Raw genomic sequence first — 18,261 nt, forward strand, 5'->3', positions numbered from 1 at the left:
AGGAAATTTATCTTTGACAGTTAGAATGGGTTTTTTTACTAAAATAATATTTCATAAAGAATATAAGTATATCTAAAAAAAAATCTTATTGTACCTGAAGTGTTTGTGATGTTTTCCATCACAATGAATGTGTATACGTACAGAGGCCACCCCTAACCCGTGGTTTTGCTTTCTGCAGTTTCAGTTACCAGGGGCCAACCATGGTCCAAAAATTTTATTCCATCACAATGAATGTGTATACGTACAGAGGCCACCCCTTACCCGTGGTTTTGCTTTCTGCAGTTTCAGTTACCAGGGGCCAACCATGGTCCAAAAATTTTAAGATATTTGGAGAGAGAGAAACCTCATTCACACAACTTTTATATTATATACTGTTGTAGTTGCTCTATTTTATTATTAGTTATTGTTGTTAATCTCTTACTGTGTCTTCTTTATAAATTAAACTGTATCCCAGGTATGGATATATAGGAAAAAACATAGTATATACAGGGTTCGGAACTATCCATGGTTTCAGGCATCCACTGGGGTTTTTGGAACGTATCCTCCATGCTTAAGGGGAACTACTGTAAACTAATATAAATAAGAAAAAGGAAATAAGAGGCTATTATGACAGTTTTGTTTGTAATTTACACATATTAAAACAGTAAACCTACTAAATATAGTGTCACATGTTGACTCCTGGGAAGTTGATCACTTTCTCGATTATTAGTTCAAGAGGTAAATCAGAGATTGAAAAATAAAAAAAAAATTAAAAAGCAGCTTACAGGCCAAGGCAACCTAGAGAATTATTCAATTCGGCTCACGTTGTATTTTTTAAAATTACCTTTAATATTAGAAGTTTTCAATTAAAAAATCTATATTTCCAGTTTTCCTTGAAACAAGGGAACATGTGACAACAGTGGGCCCACGCTTCCATGAGACAGCAATAACCTGGAGTTGGACAATGCAAAAGGAAAAAGAGTTGGCAAGTTGGTGAAAAGCAAAGGGTAAAGGAACAACACCTTCAGCACACCGGGAAAGTGTCAAGAAACACGTGTGCACATCCATTATGAAAAGCACGGAGGGGTGAGTATGTTATTGAATGTGAGTCATATAATCAGTAAGATATTTTTTGAAAATAATGTAATCCTCAAAATTCATAAGAAAGAGGAAAGAGTCAGTGAAAGATTGTATACATGAGCCAAATCATTAACTTTCTAAAGTGGGGGAATCTGTTGATAATGTCAGAAGTTGATAAAACAAGAAAGAGAGAGATAAACACATACCACAGTGTTTCAGAAGCAACCACCAAGAACATGAATACAAGAACCGAAGGTGGTCACCTGGCCTAGAAAGGTATAGTGGCTTCCCAGGACTGTCCTAACAAAGTACCACAAATTGAGTGCCTTGAACAACAGAAATGTAGTCTCTCACAGTTCTGGAGATTAGAGTTCAAAATCAAGGTGTCAGCAGGGTTAGTTCCTGCTGGAGGCTCTGAGGGAGAATCTGTTCCAGCTTCTCTCCTGTCCTCTGATGGCTGCTGACAGTCCGTGCTACCCTTGGCTTGTAGACACGACACTAATCTCTGCTTCTCTTCACATGCTTTCTTCCCTGTGTCTGTGTCTCTTCTTATAAGAACACCAGCCATAATTAATTCAGTAACCTCATTTTACCTTGAAGACGTCTATAAAGACCTTATTTCCAAATAAGCTCACATTCATGGGTCCTGGGTTAGGATTTGAGCACATCTTTTGGGGATCATAATTCAACCCACAATTGGGGGAGAGGCATAAAGTTAGTACAGTTACTTTTCATTATAAGCTCGTAAATACCATTTGATTTCTTAACCTTGCACGTTTTATATACATTTTTAAATATAAATTTCTGTACAAATGTGATAGGGTTATCTCTGTTATTAGATGGTCTTCTTCTTAAGACATAAGCATGTGTCCATTTAGGTGACAGAAAATTGGGTAAGTAATTTACACAGCCCTTTTTATTCTCAATACACCAAAGGTTCTCCTAACAATTTCATTTTGCAATAGTAGTGTAAGCAGGCCATAAATAATTTCCTGAGCACCCTAAGCATTTTTGGGATCCAAAGCAGCTACTTGGTGCCAGACACTACGCTGGAGCCCTAGGATGCCAAGCTGAATATAGCACAGTTTCTATCTTCAAGGAATTCAAAATCTAACTGAGAGTGATGGTGTCAGGACATGCCTGGTGTGAGCAACAGAATTCCCCACCCAGATGCACTGGATGATGAGGAAATTTTATTGTATCACTATTAGTTAGGATTAGGCTGTGCTGTGCATGAGAAAAACACCAAAATTATGGAGACTTAAGCAAATGAGAAGTTTATCCCTCCCAGAGGTAGGTAATCTTTTTTTTCTTTTTTTTTTTTGTCCTTTTTGTGACCGGTAAGGGGATCGCAACCCTTGGCTTGGTGTCGCCTGCACCGCGCTCAGCCAGTGAGTGCACCGGCCATCCCTATATAGGATCCGAACCCGTGGCGGGAGCGCCGCTGCGCTCCCAGAGCCGCACTCTCCCAAGTGCACCACGGGCTCGGCCCCAGAGATAGGTAATTTTGACGAACCCGTGGCGGGAGCGCCGCTGCACTCCCAGAGCCGCACTCTCCCAAGTGCACCACGGGCTCGGCCCCAGAGATAGGTAATTTTGAGGTGACCTGGTGTTCTGTGGTGTCAGGGAGCACAGACCAGCCCTGGACTCCCACCTCTGGGCTTCTTTTATGTGACATGAGCTATTGTTGTGCCATCGTCCCTCCATGGTTCTTCCAGCATCTTCTAAGCAGCAGGAAAGAGAAAAAGGTGAAGAAGGACGTGGCATCTTCCCTGCTTATATCCCGTAGGCCAGGATTTGGTCATATCACCACAATCTGCTGCACAGGGGTCTTTACTTTGAGTAGCCTCGTGTCAGACATCCGTTCCCAAGGAAGAAGGCTCTGACGCACGGTTCAGCCCCGATCAAACAGAATCTGCCACCACCATGAAAATAATGCATTGCTTTCAGTGTGGCCAGTGCATCCATGCAGAAGGGACCCAGTAGATGGACTAGCGAAGAATGGGTCTAGAAGAGTCACGGGAGAGGTGAAGACAAAGCAGAGATTTTGAGGGACTGATAAATGTTTGCCACATGGACCAGGAAAGAAAGGGTATCCACGCAGAGGAAAACCTGGTGATGGATTGGATATGGGAGGGGATAAGGAAGGGGGTGAACTAGGACAGTGCCTTGGCCTTAAATAAGAGAATGGACCTTGGTGCCATATGATGAGACAGGGAACCCCCAGGGTAGGAAACCCAAGCTTAGGTAAGAAACAGAGTTAATTCAGTTTTGAGCATGTTTCAGGAGCCTTTGGCCCGCTGGGGCATACATGTACCTCCTTAACTAGTAACAGTACTTAAATCAGAAAAATGTGGTTTTTTGCACCACAATTAAACTCTCCTATCCACTCTTCCTATGCCTTAGAAATGCTGGTATGGGAGCATTTACCATTTAGGAAAAGCGTCAGATTAATCAACTATAATTTAATTTATGATGATGTAAAGAGTCACATCCCCTTTGGCATCAGTGAAGGAAATATCCAGAACATGGTCTGGTGGGTAGTTTCTTACACAAGGAAGGGATGACTCCAAAGTGGGTATTTGAGTATTGAAAGAAGGGGCCATGACATATTTTAAGATTTTGTAAAGACATATCGTAGATAGCCAAACCAGAAGAGGAAATGTTGTAGCAGAGGGGGAAAGCGAGTAAAAAAGAACGAGTCAGTAGTACAAAAAAGTTATTGCACACGCACACATGCACACACACACACAACACACACACACTCACACACACACAAAGAGAAGTTGGCAGAAATTCCAAAGAAACCATTTTTAGGACATTACCTCACTATGCAGAAACCTAGAATCCTATTCTTGCAGAAACCAAGAACAAGGTCTGGCATTCCTAGTCACTCAGGAAGGACAGAATGACAGAACAAAGAAGGCTAAAGGGGTTTGGCAGAATGACAAAAGTAATAATGGCAAGAGTTCCCTGCAGTTGGAGGTCGTTCGTTTTTCAAGTACCTTCACAAACATTTACTCACCTGATACATGGTCAACCCTACGACTTCAGTGAAGCAGGAACAATCATCCCTCTGTTCACTGTTGAAACAATAATGGACCAAACGGATGTTTAACAAATAAAGTAACACCCAAAGAAAAGTAATAATGGCAAGAGTTCCCTGCAGTTGGAGGTCGTTTGTTTTTCAAGTACCTTCACAAACATTTACTCACCTGATACATGGTCAACCCTACGACTTCAGTGAAGCAGGAACAATCATCCCTATTGTTCACATAGGGATGTGAACACATATTGTTCACTGTTGAAACAATAATGGACCAAACGGATGTTTAACAAATAAAGTAACACCCAAAGCAGCATATCCCAGACTGTGTTCTTTAGAAATCAATTTATTTGTTCCATGGAACATGTGATTTAAAAAAAATGAGTTCCATGTCCCAATCTGTTTTTAAAATTCTGACTCGAAGTTACTCAGATTTCCTAACTTTAGGACTTCTGAGAGTCTGTGAGAAACTACAGTGGATTATTGTTCCATGGAACATGTGATTTAAAAAAAAATGAGTTCCATGTCCCAATCTGTTTTTAAAATTCTGACTCAAAGTTACTCAGATTTCCTAACTTTAGGACTTCTGAGAGTCTGTGAGAAACTACAGTGGATTATGAATCTCAAAGATGGAAATGCAAATCTTGCAGTTCCCAAATTTCTTTAGGCACACAACCCTGTTAATCACAGTCTCCTTGGCCACCATCTCTGGTACACATTTTGGGAAATGCTGTATTTCAGGGAGTGTTGGAAATGTCCTTCTGGTCCAAGGAGAGCTGAATGCTGCAGGCTCAGCAATATGTGGTGATGGGAAAGCTAATACTGTCTGGGACCTGCCTTGGAGGTCACCTCTACACAGAAATAAGCAACTTGTCAGATACATGTAGTGGTAAGCCAGGATGAGAACCCAGGTTTCCCAAATCCAGTTCGGTGCGTTTCCCACCACACCATTAGTCCTGGTCTCAAAAGCAGCAGGTGGTCTTCCCTCCACTTGCATTTCCTCTTGATTTTTATTCATCTCAAGAAAGTAAAACTATGCATGGAAACTCTCAACCCCTTCTGATTAGTGTGAGCAACTTTATTTCCTGTATAAAAACAGGGAACTCACATTTAACAAGGTCAGGAACTACATTTAAAGCCACTGGAGTCTTAATATTGTGGCAATTACAGTTAATCAAATTCACAGCCATCTCTGACAGCTATGGGTGCTTGAGGGGCACTTCGTGGAAGAGATAAATAAATGAAAACTCAGTTGTTCCGTGTGTGCATTATTCATATATTTATTTCCCAACTGTTGCATGACAGCATCTTCAGCTACATTTTCAGTGAGAAAGATACAAAGTTTTTAAAATTCTACAGTCAATTTCTTGTGTTAAAATTTCTCAAAAGATTCAGATAGGCAAAACTGTCATTTTTTTCTTAATAATATCTTTAGAAGTGAAATGGAAGAAGTACTGCACTCTCATAAATGCTACAGATTTCCTAAAGGAGAAATATGTCTACATATGCCACACCATTTCTGTATTAATCAAACAGCAGAATGTACATTTCCTCTTTTCTTTGGGAAATTGCTTTATTTATATTAGAATAAACTCTGAAATCTGCTCATGGTGTGCTACTTGTAACCCCAGTATTTTATTATCAAGATTCATAAATTGCACAGAATTTTAAGATTAAAAAAAATGCATATCTCAAAATTCCTCCAGCTCTTTATATGCCCCCAAGAGATTAATACTAAATGTATCAGATCTAAAAGAGTGTGGAGGATGAATCAGCTACAAGAACTCATCAAGGGCTTGGAGGCTTAATGTAGATAATTCTTCCATTCTAATGCTTTGAACTTTGGTTAATGATTATTACAGATGAAAGAGAATGTGGCTTACCATGTTCCCTACAGATTTACATATTAAATTCCAGAGCCAGCAGGTAGAAGTCTGAAATAGCAAGTTTGTCCTCAACCTCCCCTTACTCCTTTCACATTCAAGGGACAACTTTTCAATTCACTTTGGTTTTACATTTGAGTCTGTCCTCCTAAAACCTCCAAATCCTGGCTTTTTCTACCCCCATCACCACCCACCCCATTTCCCCCAAATCAAAATTCCTTTTCCTGGTTTCAGATGCCTCAGGCACATATTTCTTTTGGTAAGCTAAATAAAAGCATGGCGCATAGACATCTGCATGAATTCCATTTTCTCTAGTGGTCATATTCATCACTTTTCAGCTAAAGCTTTAAAAAGCTCCTACTATGTGTTCAATACTAACTAATAGTGAACCATGCCCCCACCAAAAACAATCCCTGTTCTTGTGGAACTTATTTTGAGGTTGGGGTGGGGAGAAAGACAATAGGAAACAACCAAGTAATGACAGTGCCAAGTAGAACCAGAGGGAGATGTGGAAGAGGGTAAACAGGTGAATTTAATTTTAAATAAGGGGGTCAAGAAATGGCCACACTTGGAGGAGCAATTTGAGTAATGCCCTGAACAAATAAGGGAGTGAGAACATGGGTATGCAGAGGGGACATCATTCCAGGAAACAGGAAGAACAAGTACAAAGGTAGGCATGGGTGGCATCTTCTAAGGAAAGTAAGGAGCCGGGGGCACCTGGACAAGAGCAAGGTGGGACTGAGGAAACTATAAGAGGAGGTTGAAAAGGCCGCAGAGAGTCCAATCACGTGATCACGTAGGACATTGTAAGGATTCGGCTGAAGGTTTTGAGGTAAAGACAATTGTGATGTGGTGTAAGTGTACTGAATAGACTCCAGAGAACGGAGAATTAAGCAGCCCAGTGGCTTGGGCCTCAGTGATAGCAGTCGAGGTTATCAGAAGTATTTAGAGTGCTGATGGACTAGGTCTGAGGAGCTCCTATAATGAATTTTTTACTTGTCCTGTTTCTTAGATATGTATAGGTCTTGTATTAGTCTGTTTCTGTTGCTTATAACAAAATACTTGAAAATGGGTGAATTATAAAGAAAACGAAATTTATAGCATACAGTTTCTGAGACTGGGAAGTCCAAAGTCCATCTGGTGGTGGTGACAGTGACCCAGGGGTCTCACATTGCAAGATGGGGAAGAAGAGGGAGCAGAGAGAGCAAGAAAGACAGACTCTCCTCTTCTTTTAGAACCATGCCCCTGACCACCATTATTAATCTACTCACTACTGCATGGTCCTACAATCCAGTCACCTATTCAAGGCTCCACCTCTCAATTATCATAATAGGATTTCGCACCCTCTTAACAGTCACAGTGGGAGCTAAGTTTCTAATACATATAACTTGGGGGACACGATTCAAGCTTCAGGGAGTTTGGGGGGAACATAATTCAATCCACTGCATTCTGTTGGCAAAACACAGCCTATTCTTTATTTTTCTACATTCAGAAAGGTAGGTATAGGGCGTTGTGGAAAATCAGGTATTTCTGGATATATCTGGAACTCTACCAAAGCAAGAAAAGACCAAGGGCATCTGTGGCCATACCAAAATGACCAGATAGAACAAGGGTGACGGTCAATTGTAAAGTTAGAGACTGGCTGAGGTTCTCAAGAGAAGAGCTGATATGCAACTACAATTTCTGGCCACTTAAGCTCAGTCTTGCTCCACTAAATAAAACAAGCACCACCTTGGGTATTTTGAGGTCCCTTTAAGGTAAGTCCTCTGAAGCAAATATGAAGCAAGCCATTCCTATAGTTGTTTGACATTTTGTTATTATGTAAAATACTGGGTACCTATAGGATAACTGGGACATAGTTTATCTGGTCCAAAATGATGGGATACCACTAGTTTAAAGGGTTGTAGAAATGAAGAGCTTGGCTCAAGATTATTTGCAAGGGATGAAAGTTATGCTATCACCGGCTTCGTGGATCACTGCTCCTAAGTAGTAGATTTGCAATTCAATAACGCCTTTCTGAGGACAAAAAAAAAAAAATCTTATTTAAATAATGGAAGTATCTAACATACAGAAGATAAACGGTAAAGGATAACTGGACACATAAAGAGTATAGCTGAGTTCTCCTGTGGAGAGAAGGAAGGNAGGACATTACCTCACTATGCAGAAACCTAGAATCCTATTCTTGCAGAAACCAAGAACAAGGTCTGGCATTCCTAGTCACTCAGGAAGGACAGAATGACAGAACAAAGAAGGCTAAAGGGGTTTGGCAGAATGACGAAAGTAATAATGGCAAGAGTTCCCTGCAGTTGGAGGTCGTTCGTTTTTCAAGTACCTTCACAAACATTTACTCACCTGATACATGGTCAACCCTACGACTTCAGTGAAGCAGGAACAATCATCCCTCTGTTCACTGTTGAAACAATAATGGACCAAACGGATGTTTAACAAATAAAGTAACACCCAAAGCAGCATATCCCAGACTGTGTTCTTTAGAAATCAATTTATTTGTTCCATGGAACATGTGATTTAAAAAAAATGAGTTCCATGTCCCAATCTGTTTTTAAAATTCTGACTCGAAGTTACTCAGATTTCCTAACTTTAGGACTTCTGAGAGTCTGTGAGAAACTACAGTGGATTATGAATCTCAAAGATGGAAATGCAAATCTTGCAGTTCCCAAATTTCTTTAGGCACACAACCCTGTTAATCACAGTCTCCTTGGCCACCATCTCTGGTACACATTTTGGGAAATGCTGTATTTCAGGGAGTGTTGGAAATGTCCTTCTGGTCCAAGGAGAGCTGAATGCTGCAGGCTCAGCAATATGTGGTGATGGGAAAGCTAATACTGTCTGGGACCTGCCTTGGAGGTCACCTCTACACAGAAATAAGCAACTTGTCAGATACATGTAGTGGTAAGCCAGGATGAGAACCCAGGTTTCCCAAATCCAGTTCGGTGCGTTTCCCACCACACCATTAGTCCTGGTCTCAAAAGCAGCAGGTGGTCTTCCCTCCACTTGCATTTCCTCTTGATTTTTATTCATCTCAAGAAAGTAAAACTATGCATGGAAACTCTCAACCCCTTCTGATTAGTGTGAGCAACTTTATTTCCTGTATAAAAACAGGGAACTCACATTTAACAAGGTCAGGAACTACATTTAAAGCCACTGGAGTCTTAATATTGTGGCAATTACAGTTAATCAAATTCACAGCCATCTCTGACAGCTATGGGTGCTTGAGGGGCACTTCGTGGAAGAGATAAATAAATGAAAACTCAGTTGTTCCGTGTGTGCATTATTCATATATTTATTTCCCAACTGTTGCATGACAGCATCTTCAGCTACATTTTCAGTGAGAAAGATACAAAGTTTTTAAAATTCTACAGTCAATTTCTTGTGTTAAAATTTCTCAAAAGATTCAGATAGGCAAAACTGTCATTTTTTTCTTAATAATATCTTTAGAAGTGAAATGGAAGAAGTACTGCACTCTCATAAATGCTACAGATTTCCTAAAGGAGAAATATGTCTACATATGCCACACCATTTCTGTATTAATCAAACAGCAGAATGTACATTTCCTCTTTTCTTTGGGAAATTGCTTTATTTATATTAGAATAAACTCTGAAATCTGGTCATGGTGTGCTACTTGTAACCCCAGTATTTTATTATCAAGATTCATAAATTGCACAGAATTTTAAGATTAAAAAAAATGCATATCTCAAAATTCCTCCAGCTCTTTATATGCCCCCAAGAGATTAATACTAAATGTATCAGATCTAAAAGAGTGTGGAGGATGAATCAGCTACAAGAACTCATCAAGGGCTTGGAGGCTTAATGTAGATAATTCTTCCATTCTAATGCTTTGAACTTTGGTTAATGATTATTACAGATGAAAGAGAATGTGGCTTACCATGTTCCCTACAGATTTACATATTAAATTCCAGAGCCAGCAGGTAGAAGTCTGAAATAGGACAAGTTTGTCCTCAACCTCCCCTTACTCCTTTCACATTCAAGGGACAACTTTTCAATTCACTTTGGTTTTACATTTGAGTCTGTCCTCCTAAAACCTCCAAATCCTGGCTTTTTCTACCCCCATCACCACCCACCCCATTTCCCCCAAATCAAAATTCCTTTTCCTGGTTTCAGATGCCTCAGGCACATATTTCTTTTGGTAAGCTAAATAAAAGCATGGCGCATAGACATCTGCATGAATTCCATTTTCTCTAGTGGTCATATTCATCACTTTTCAGCTAAAGCTTTAAAAAGCTCCTACTATGTGTTCAATACTAACTAATAGTGAACCATGCCCCCACCAAAAACAATCCCTGTTCTTGTGGAACTTATTTTGAGGTTGGGGTGGGGAGAAAGACAATAGGAAACAACCAAGTAGTGACAGTGCCAAGTAGAACCACAGGGAGATGTGGAAGAGGGTAAACAGGTGAATTTAATTTTAAATAAGGGGGTCAAGAAATGGCCACACTTGGAGGAGCAATTTGAGTAATGCCCTGAACAAATAAGGGAGTGAGAACATGGGTATGCAGAGGGGACATCATTCCAGGAAACAGGAAGAACAAGTACAAAGGTAGGCATGGGTGGCATCTTCTAAGGAAAGTAAGGAGCCGGGGGCACCTGGACAAGAGCAAGGTGGGACTGAGGAAACTATAAGAGGAGGTTGAAAAGGCCGCAGAGAGTCCAATCACGTGATCACGTAGGACATTGTAAGGATTCGGCTGAAGGTTTTGAGGTAAAGACAATTGTGATGTGGTGTAAGTGTACTGAATAGACTCCAGAGAACGGAGAATTAAGCAGCCCAGTGGCTTGGGCCTCAGTGATAGCAGTCGAGGTTATCAGAAGTATTTAGAGTGCTGATGGACTAGGTCTGAGGAGCTCCTATAATGAATTTTTTACTTGTCCTGTTTCTTAGATATGTATAGGTCTTGTATTAGTCTGTTTCTGTTGCTTATAACAAAATACTTGAAAATGGGTGAATTATAAAGAAAACGAAATTTATAGCATACAGTTTCTGAGACTGGGAAGTCCAAAGTCCATCTGGTGGTGGTGACAGTGACCCAGGGGTCTCACATTGCAAGATGGGGAAGAAGAGGGAGCAGAGAGAGCAAGAAAGACAGACTCTCCTCTTCTTTTAGAACCATGCCCCTGACCACCATTATTAATCTACTCACTACTGCATGGTCCTACAATCCAGTCACCTATTCAAGGCTCCACCTCTCAATTATCATAATAGGATTTCGCACCCTCTTAACAGTCACAGTGGGAGCTAAGTTTCTAATACATATAACTTGGGGGACACGATTCAAGCTTCAGGGAGTTTGGGGGGAACATAATTCAATCCACTGCATTCTGTTGGCAAAACACAGCCTATTCTTTATTTTTCTACATTCAGAAAGGTAGGTATAGGGCGTTGTGGAAAATCAGGTATTTCTGGATATATCTGGAACTCTACCAAAGCAAGAAAAGACCAAGGGCATCTGTGGCCATACCAAAATGACCAGATAGAACAAGGGTGACGGTCAATTGTAAAGTTAGAGACTGGCTGAGGTTCTCAAGAGAAGAGCTGATATGCAACTACAATTTCTGGCCACTTAAGCTCAGTCTTGCTCCACTAAATAAAACAAGCACCACCTTGGGTATTTTGAGGTCCCTTTAAGGTAAGTCCTCTGAAGCAAATATGAAGCAAGCCATTCCTATAGTTGTTTGACATTTTGTTATTATGTAAAATACTGGGTACCTATAGGATAACTGGGACATAGTTTATCTGGTCCAAAATGATGGGATACCACTAGTTTAAAGGGTTGTAGAAATGAAGAGCTTGGCTCAAGATTATTTGCAAGGGATGAAAGTTATGCTATCACCGGCTTCGTGGATCACTGCTCCTAAGTAGTAGATTTGCAATTCAATAACGCCTTTCTGAGGACAAAAAAAAAAAATCTTATTTAAATAATGGAAGTATCTAACATACAGAAGATAAACGGTAAAGGATAACTGGACACATAAAGAGTATAGCTGAGTTCTCCTGTGGAGAGAAGGAAGGCTGGGAATGGTGCTGGCCCTAGAAGGTGGAACTTGTTCACTGGTAGTGGGGAAATAAAATACACGGAAGATGCTGTCCTTGACTCCCTTCTCTACTTGCCACAAAGGCTAGTTTTGTGTTCTTTCTTCCCTTATGTATATATAGATATGCCTATAAAGCGTACAATACTCTATTTCTCTAATTTGAGAAGGAATATAGCTTCCCCTACTGCTTTTCCTAATTGTATCAATCACGGTGTCAACATAGTCTCTTTGTAAGATGTTCTAAATCACTGCTTTTGAAGAATTTGCACAATAGGAAAGAATGTTCGCTTCCTCCACCTGGCTAAGTCACTGTGCTAACGGATCTACTGGCTTTACATACAATTTTAAATGCAAAAAGTCCCAGCCCCAGTGAATTGTCACCCTTTGTAAGATGTTCTAAATCACTGCTTTTGAAGAATTTGCACAATAGGAAAGAATGTTCGCTTCCTCCATCTGGCTAAGTCACTGTGCTAATGGATCTACTGGCTTTACATACAATTTTAAATGCAAAAAGTCCCAGCCCCAGTGAATTGTCACCAAATGAGGATTAAAGAATCTTAGAGACAGAAAAGCAAAATTAAAATGTTTTGTCATAAAAATAAGCATAGTTTCTCCATATACAAGAGAGTAGTATTTTCTCAATATGGAAATAACCAGAGCCTTGGGGGAATATTACACATGCGCTTTTACACATTTTCCTGAAAAGAAAGAACACATAGCATGTACATTAACAAGAACCATAAAAATATATTGCCATTATAGTAGTCCATTTCTGTTGCTTACAACAGAATATCTGAAACTGAGTAACCTATAAAAAAAATTAAACTTATTTCTTACAGTTTGGAGGCTGTGAAGGCCAAATTCCAGGGAACACATCTGGTGAGGGTCTTCTTCTTGGTGGGGCGACTCTCTACAGCAACTCAGGGTATCACATAGCAAGAAGGGCCTGAGTGAGAGAGCTAACCTTCTCACTTACTCTCCTTACAAAGCCATCAGAACCACATGCATGATAACTTATTACTTCATAAACGGATTAATCTGTTCACAAGAGCACAGTTAACATGATCCAGTCACCTCTCCAAGGCCCCACCTTTTAAATACTATAATCAGATTTCCTACCCTATTAACACTGCTAAAATGGAGATCAAGTTTCCAATACATGAACTTTGGAAGGACATATTCGACCCACAGCAGCCATGTACAGGGAAAGAATTAGGTAAATTGTGCATCCAAATGGTAAGTAAAACTTGTATTTACCTTAATGTTCTGCCCTTGAATGATGTATTTCAACACAATTACTATTTTTCTATGAGGAAGGCTTACTTCTAGTAAGAAAACTGCAAGTCTAAATTAAATTTAGTTACCAAATGTAAAGAAATCAACAAATGGATGGAATTTCCTCTTCTTCCACCAATCACCTGTTTTCTGCTCCATCCTCTCTCTCTCTTCTCCCCAAATTCCCCAAGCATGGAATGAGTGTCTTTTCTACATCAGGCAATGTGCTAGACACAATGAAATCTAGTCCTTACCCTCAAGGGGCTTCGCTATTGGGATAATGCCTATTATCCAAATAGAAAATTTATATAACAACGTGGTAAGTTCCATACTAGAGCTTGAAAAACAACAACAACAAAAAATATTAGAAACCCAGAAGATTGGCTTCACATTAGTCAGTTATTTTAAACAATTAGCAATGAGATGTCATTATAGGAATGTTTTGTACTTGGAAAAAGTATTATTTGTACCTCTGTTAAATAATCTAGACAGGTATTCAGACTCAGTGAATTAAAGTTACCTCCCTGTAAATAGATTTCTGGAAAGCTACTGCAGTTGAGACTTACCTTATGATAACACCTAAAATATGCAGCACGTTCATCAGAAAATTTCTCCAGTCTTTTCGGGCCTTTGCTTGAAGCTTTCTTGAATACTAACCAGCATCTTTGATAAATCTGGAAGGAAATACAAAGACTGAGCTCAGCATCTCCACTGACTGGGCTATTACTGACATTTGCATTGAGATGTTTTCATTTTGATGTTTTTACCTGTTAAATATTCAGAAATCAGAAATGTGGTGTTACTTTGGGAAAGTAAAATTTAAAAAACTAAAATTGTTTTCGAAATGGGTGTATTATGTCATTCCAATAATTACTGGAATCAAAAGAAAATGAAGAATATAAAGACACATCATCATACCAAAACCTGTGGGATACTGCAAAAGCAGTACTAAGAGGGAAGTTTATTGAAATAAACACTTACGTCAAAAGAACAGAAAGATTTCAAATAAACAACCTAATGCTACACCTCAAAGAATTACAAAAACAAGACCAATCTAATCCCACAATTGCTATGTATATACCAAAGGAATGGAAATCATCATGTCGAAGGGATACCTGGACTCCCATGTTTATTGCAGCTCTATTTACAGTAGCCAAGAGTTGGAACCAACTGAAATGTCCATCAACAGATGACTGGATAAGGAAAAGGTGGTATATACACACAATGGAATACCACTCTGCCATAAGAAGGAATGAAATTCTGCCATTCGCAGCAACATGAATGAACTTATGTTAAGTAAGATAAGCCAAGACCAGAAAGAAAAATTCGGCATGTCTTCACTCATGACTGGGAGCTCGGAAAGAAAAAAAGAAGAAAGAAAGATACAACAATCACAATAAGTCCTTGAACTTTCAAAAGGAAACAATGGAACTATCCACTAGAGGTGAGAAAAGGCAGGGGGAACGGGATGAAGGAGGAGTGAGGGAGAAATTGGTAAAGGGCCACAAAAAATGACTAAACTGTGTAATGATATAATTAACAAAGAGAAGAAAAAAGGTATTTGAAGGCAAATCTGGTCATGATTTTATAACAATATCATTTTATAAACAATATCACATTTCAAAAAAGTCCCAGAAATAAAATCCCAAATCATCACAATTACATAGCCATCAATGGCCCAACCTCTAACTTCAAATGCAATTAAATCTGAAAAGGATGGGCTTGATATACGCTATAGATCTAATTGCCAGTCCTGGAGCGAGACAGCTCATATGTGTCATGTGATATTCCTCATAACTGATGGTGAACAGGTGGGCCAGACACTAAACTAGCTAATAATTGGCTGATCAACACCAAACTGATTCTTGCTTAGGAAATTCAGCCCAGGGACCTGATGATTATTGCCAAAGGTGCTGACTGAATTGAAAGATCGATACTGGTAGGTAATAAACTGAGGTTGGTGGTCGTGTTGACTAACATGCACAGTAGTTAAGCAGTAAAACTGCTAGAGAGAAAAAGATCTTTTCTACTCCAGGTAAAGAAGACATTTAGTTCTTTGTTATCTTTCAGTTCCTAATTTTGAGATCCAGCCCTTCCTTCAGGTTTCTTGGAAATCATCTGTATCGCTATCCCCAGGAGCCTATCACTGTCAACATCACTGCAACTTTTTTAGAAAATACAAGTTTATTATTTTTTACTTGTACATATTTATTGAGTACAACATGAAATTTCAATACATGTATACGTTGTGTAATGATCAAATCAGGGTAATTAGCATATCCATCATCTTAAACATTTATCATTTCTTTGTGATGAGAACATTCAAAATCCTCTCTTCTAGTTATTTTGAAATACAATACAATATCGCTAACTCTAGTCATCCTAGACTAGACTCTGCAACTGAACACCAAAACTTATTTTTAGTTGAGCTAGCATAAAGGGGGATCTCATCCTAGCAACCAAAACCACCTTGATGGGAATAACCAATATAAACTAAATTAGTACACTAAAATATAAATAATGCCAAAGACAGAAAATGCCAAGAGCTAATTAGCACATGAAAAACAAAAAGCAAAATAAAATGGGATTTTTTTTAAGCCTAAAACTTAATAAGGGTTTAAATTAACAATAGTGTTCACCGATGGCAAAGAACTGAGTGGCACCACTCAACTCATTTGACAACAAATAACCTTAAAAGAACAGGAATCTATTCTACAGAAAAAGCCCAAAACGCAACCAACAATGAAAGAAGAATTTCATATTCAAGCACAGATGGGTGGGTACTGTTCAGCCATGACTATCCTTGATCCGAAAATCACCTTTGAAGTACCATATATATGTGGTTTTGTACATTCAACTGGTAAATAAATCTATGTACCATAAAGCTTAAGAACCTATGGGCCAGTACGAAGAAACTAAACAAAGTCAACATAAAATGTTTGGTCATTCAAACAACAGTCAACTGAAAACACCTCTTCCAATTCTACTGGTCTTGGCAGATGAATGAAGAATTCAGGATCACTACTACTTGTCTATAAAGTTCAATATATTTCATTTCTTCTTCTGTCTCAGTAACGTGAACATACATTAATTGCCTTATTTTAGGTGATAAAAAAGATGAAATTCACCTTACTCTGAAGTTGAGCTCTAAATACAGAGGGTAAGATATGTGTCTGATCTCACTGAACATGTAATAAAATGTTAGCAGTATTATTTATAATAATTAGACACTATTAAATCTTCAACAATAAAGAGTGACAAAGTAAATTATAATACTTCTATAATATGTAATGTAATATGTGTTACTCATCTATAAAATAACATAAGTAGTTAATTAGCATATAGCAAATATGATAGTACATGATAGATAGTACACATATAATATGCATTAAACATCTACAAAATAACATAGGTAGTCATTATATTGAAATATAGTGATACAGATAGTATACATTATATATATATACATAGCAAATTATACTACATCTATAACACATGTTATCTATCTATAAGATAACATAGGTAGTTTCAAATGTTTAGAAGACATTTCTAATGACATAGGAACGCGTTCATAATATGTTATGAGGGAGCAGAATTTAAAACTTTGTATGTCATAATCTCCACTCTATTAAAAATGCATGGAAAAGACCAAAATATATATATAAATCTCAAAATGTTAACAATGTTTTCTGAGTTGTGAGAATAAGTTTTAATTTTGGTTTGTTAGGTTTCTTTTGTGTAATAAAAGTTAATACTGTAAATTAAATGAAAGAATTATGTTATTTCTAAATACGCAGGCGCAACAGTGTAATTAAAATCAATTGTGTTGGCTTTCATCTGCACAGTTATTGACTCCACGAAGGAATATAACAACAGGCAGAAAGCAGTTCAAGGCAGGAGGAGTGTCTTTTTCAACAAATGGTGCTGAAGCAACTGGACATTCACAGGTGGAATAAAAAACAACAAATGAACAAAAAACGCACCTTGACTTAAAATACCCACCTCAAAAGTTAACTCAAAATGGACTTAAATGTAAAATAAAACCATAAAACTTTTAGAAAAAAGTATGAGACAATGATGTTTGGGCTCATAATCTGGACAAAGCATTCTTAGACTTGATGCCAAAAGCACAATCCATATAAGAAAACTTAATAAATTGGACCTCATCAAAGTTAAAAACTTTTGCTCTGTGAAAACCCCTGTTAAAAGGATGAAAAGGCAAGCTAGAGACTGGGAGAAAATAGTTGCAAGCCACATATCTGACAAAGGACTAGTATCTAGAATATACACAGAACTCTTGAATCTCAACAGTTGAAAAAATAATCCAATTACAAAAGGGACAACAGACAGACAGACATTTCACCCAAGGGTGTATACAGATGGTGTAGAATCACATGTAATGATGTTCAACATCAGTAGTCATCAGGGAAATGTAAATTAAAACCACAATGAGATATCACTACACACCTATCAAATTGACTGAAATTAAAATAATAATAATAGCACTACCAAATGCTGTCAAGGACACAGAGAAAGTGGATCACTCATACATTGCTGGTGAAAATGTAAAATAGTACAGCCATACTGAAAAACAGGTGGCTGTTTCTTAGAAAAGTATCAGCAGTATATATTAAAAGCAGTATATAAAAGTATTTTATAATGTCAACATGTTGGTTAGGATCGTCGTACTCTAGTTCTGAAAATATACACTACCAGAGAAACTCAGTAAAGGGTATATGATCTTTGTATAATATTTCTTACAACTCAATGTGAATCTACAATTATCTAAAAATAAAATGTTTAATTAAATATTTTAAAGATGGAAAGATACAGAGATATTTGACCAAGATCTTAAAATTATGGTTTAATTTAACAACTGACATCTACATTCTTCTCCAGTCCTATTTTTTTTTTTTTTTTTTTTTTTCC

The 18,261-nt window shown here is 38.2% G+C and overlaps 1 protein-coding gene across 1 annotated transcript in view; it reads right to left on the reverse strand.

Annotated features, from left to right (window-relative positions):
- DOK5 (docking protein 5) overlaps window positions 1-18,261 on the reverse strand; it is a 184,123-nt gene that overhangs the window by 88,271 nt on the left and 77,591 nt on the right. Inside the window, exon 2 of the mRNA XM_008569586.1 lies at window positions 13,899-14,006. Within this exon, the coding sequence (XP_008567808.1) occupies window positions 13,899-14,006 (108 nt within the window). The remainder of the gene's footprint in view (window positions 1-13,898; window positions 14,007-18,261) is intronic.

This window comes from Galeopterus variegatus, unplaced genomic scaffold, assembly GCF_000696425.1.
Source record: "Galeopterus variegatus unplaced genomic scaffold, G_variegatus-3.0.2 Scaffold514, whole genome shotgun sequence".
NCBI lineage: Eukaryota > Metazoa > Chordata > Mammalia > Dermoptera > Cynocephalidae > Galeopterus > Galeopterus variegatus.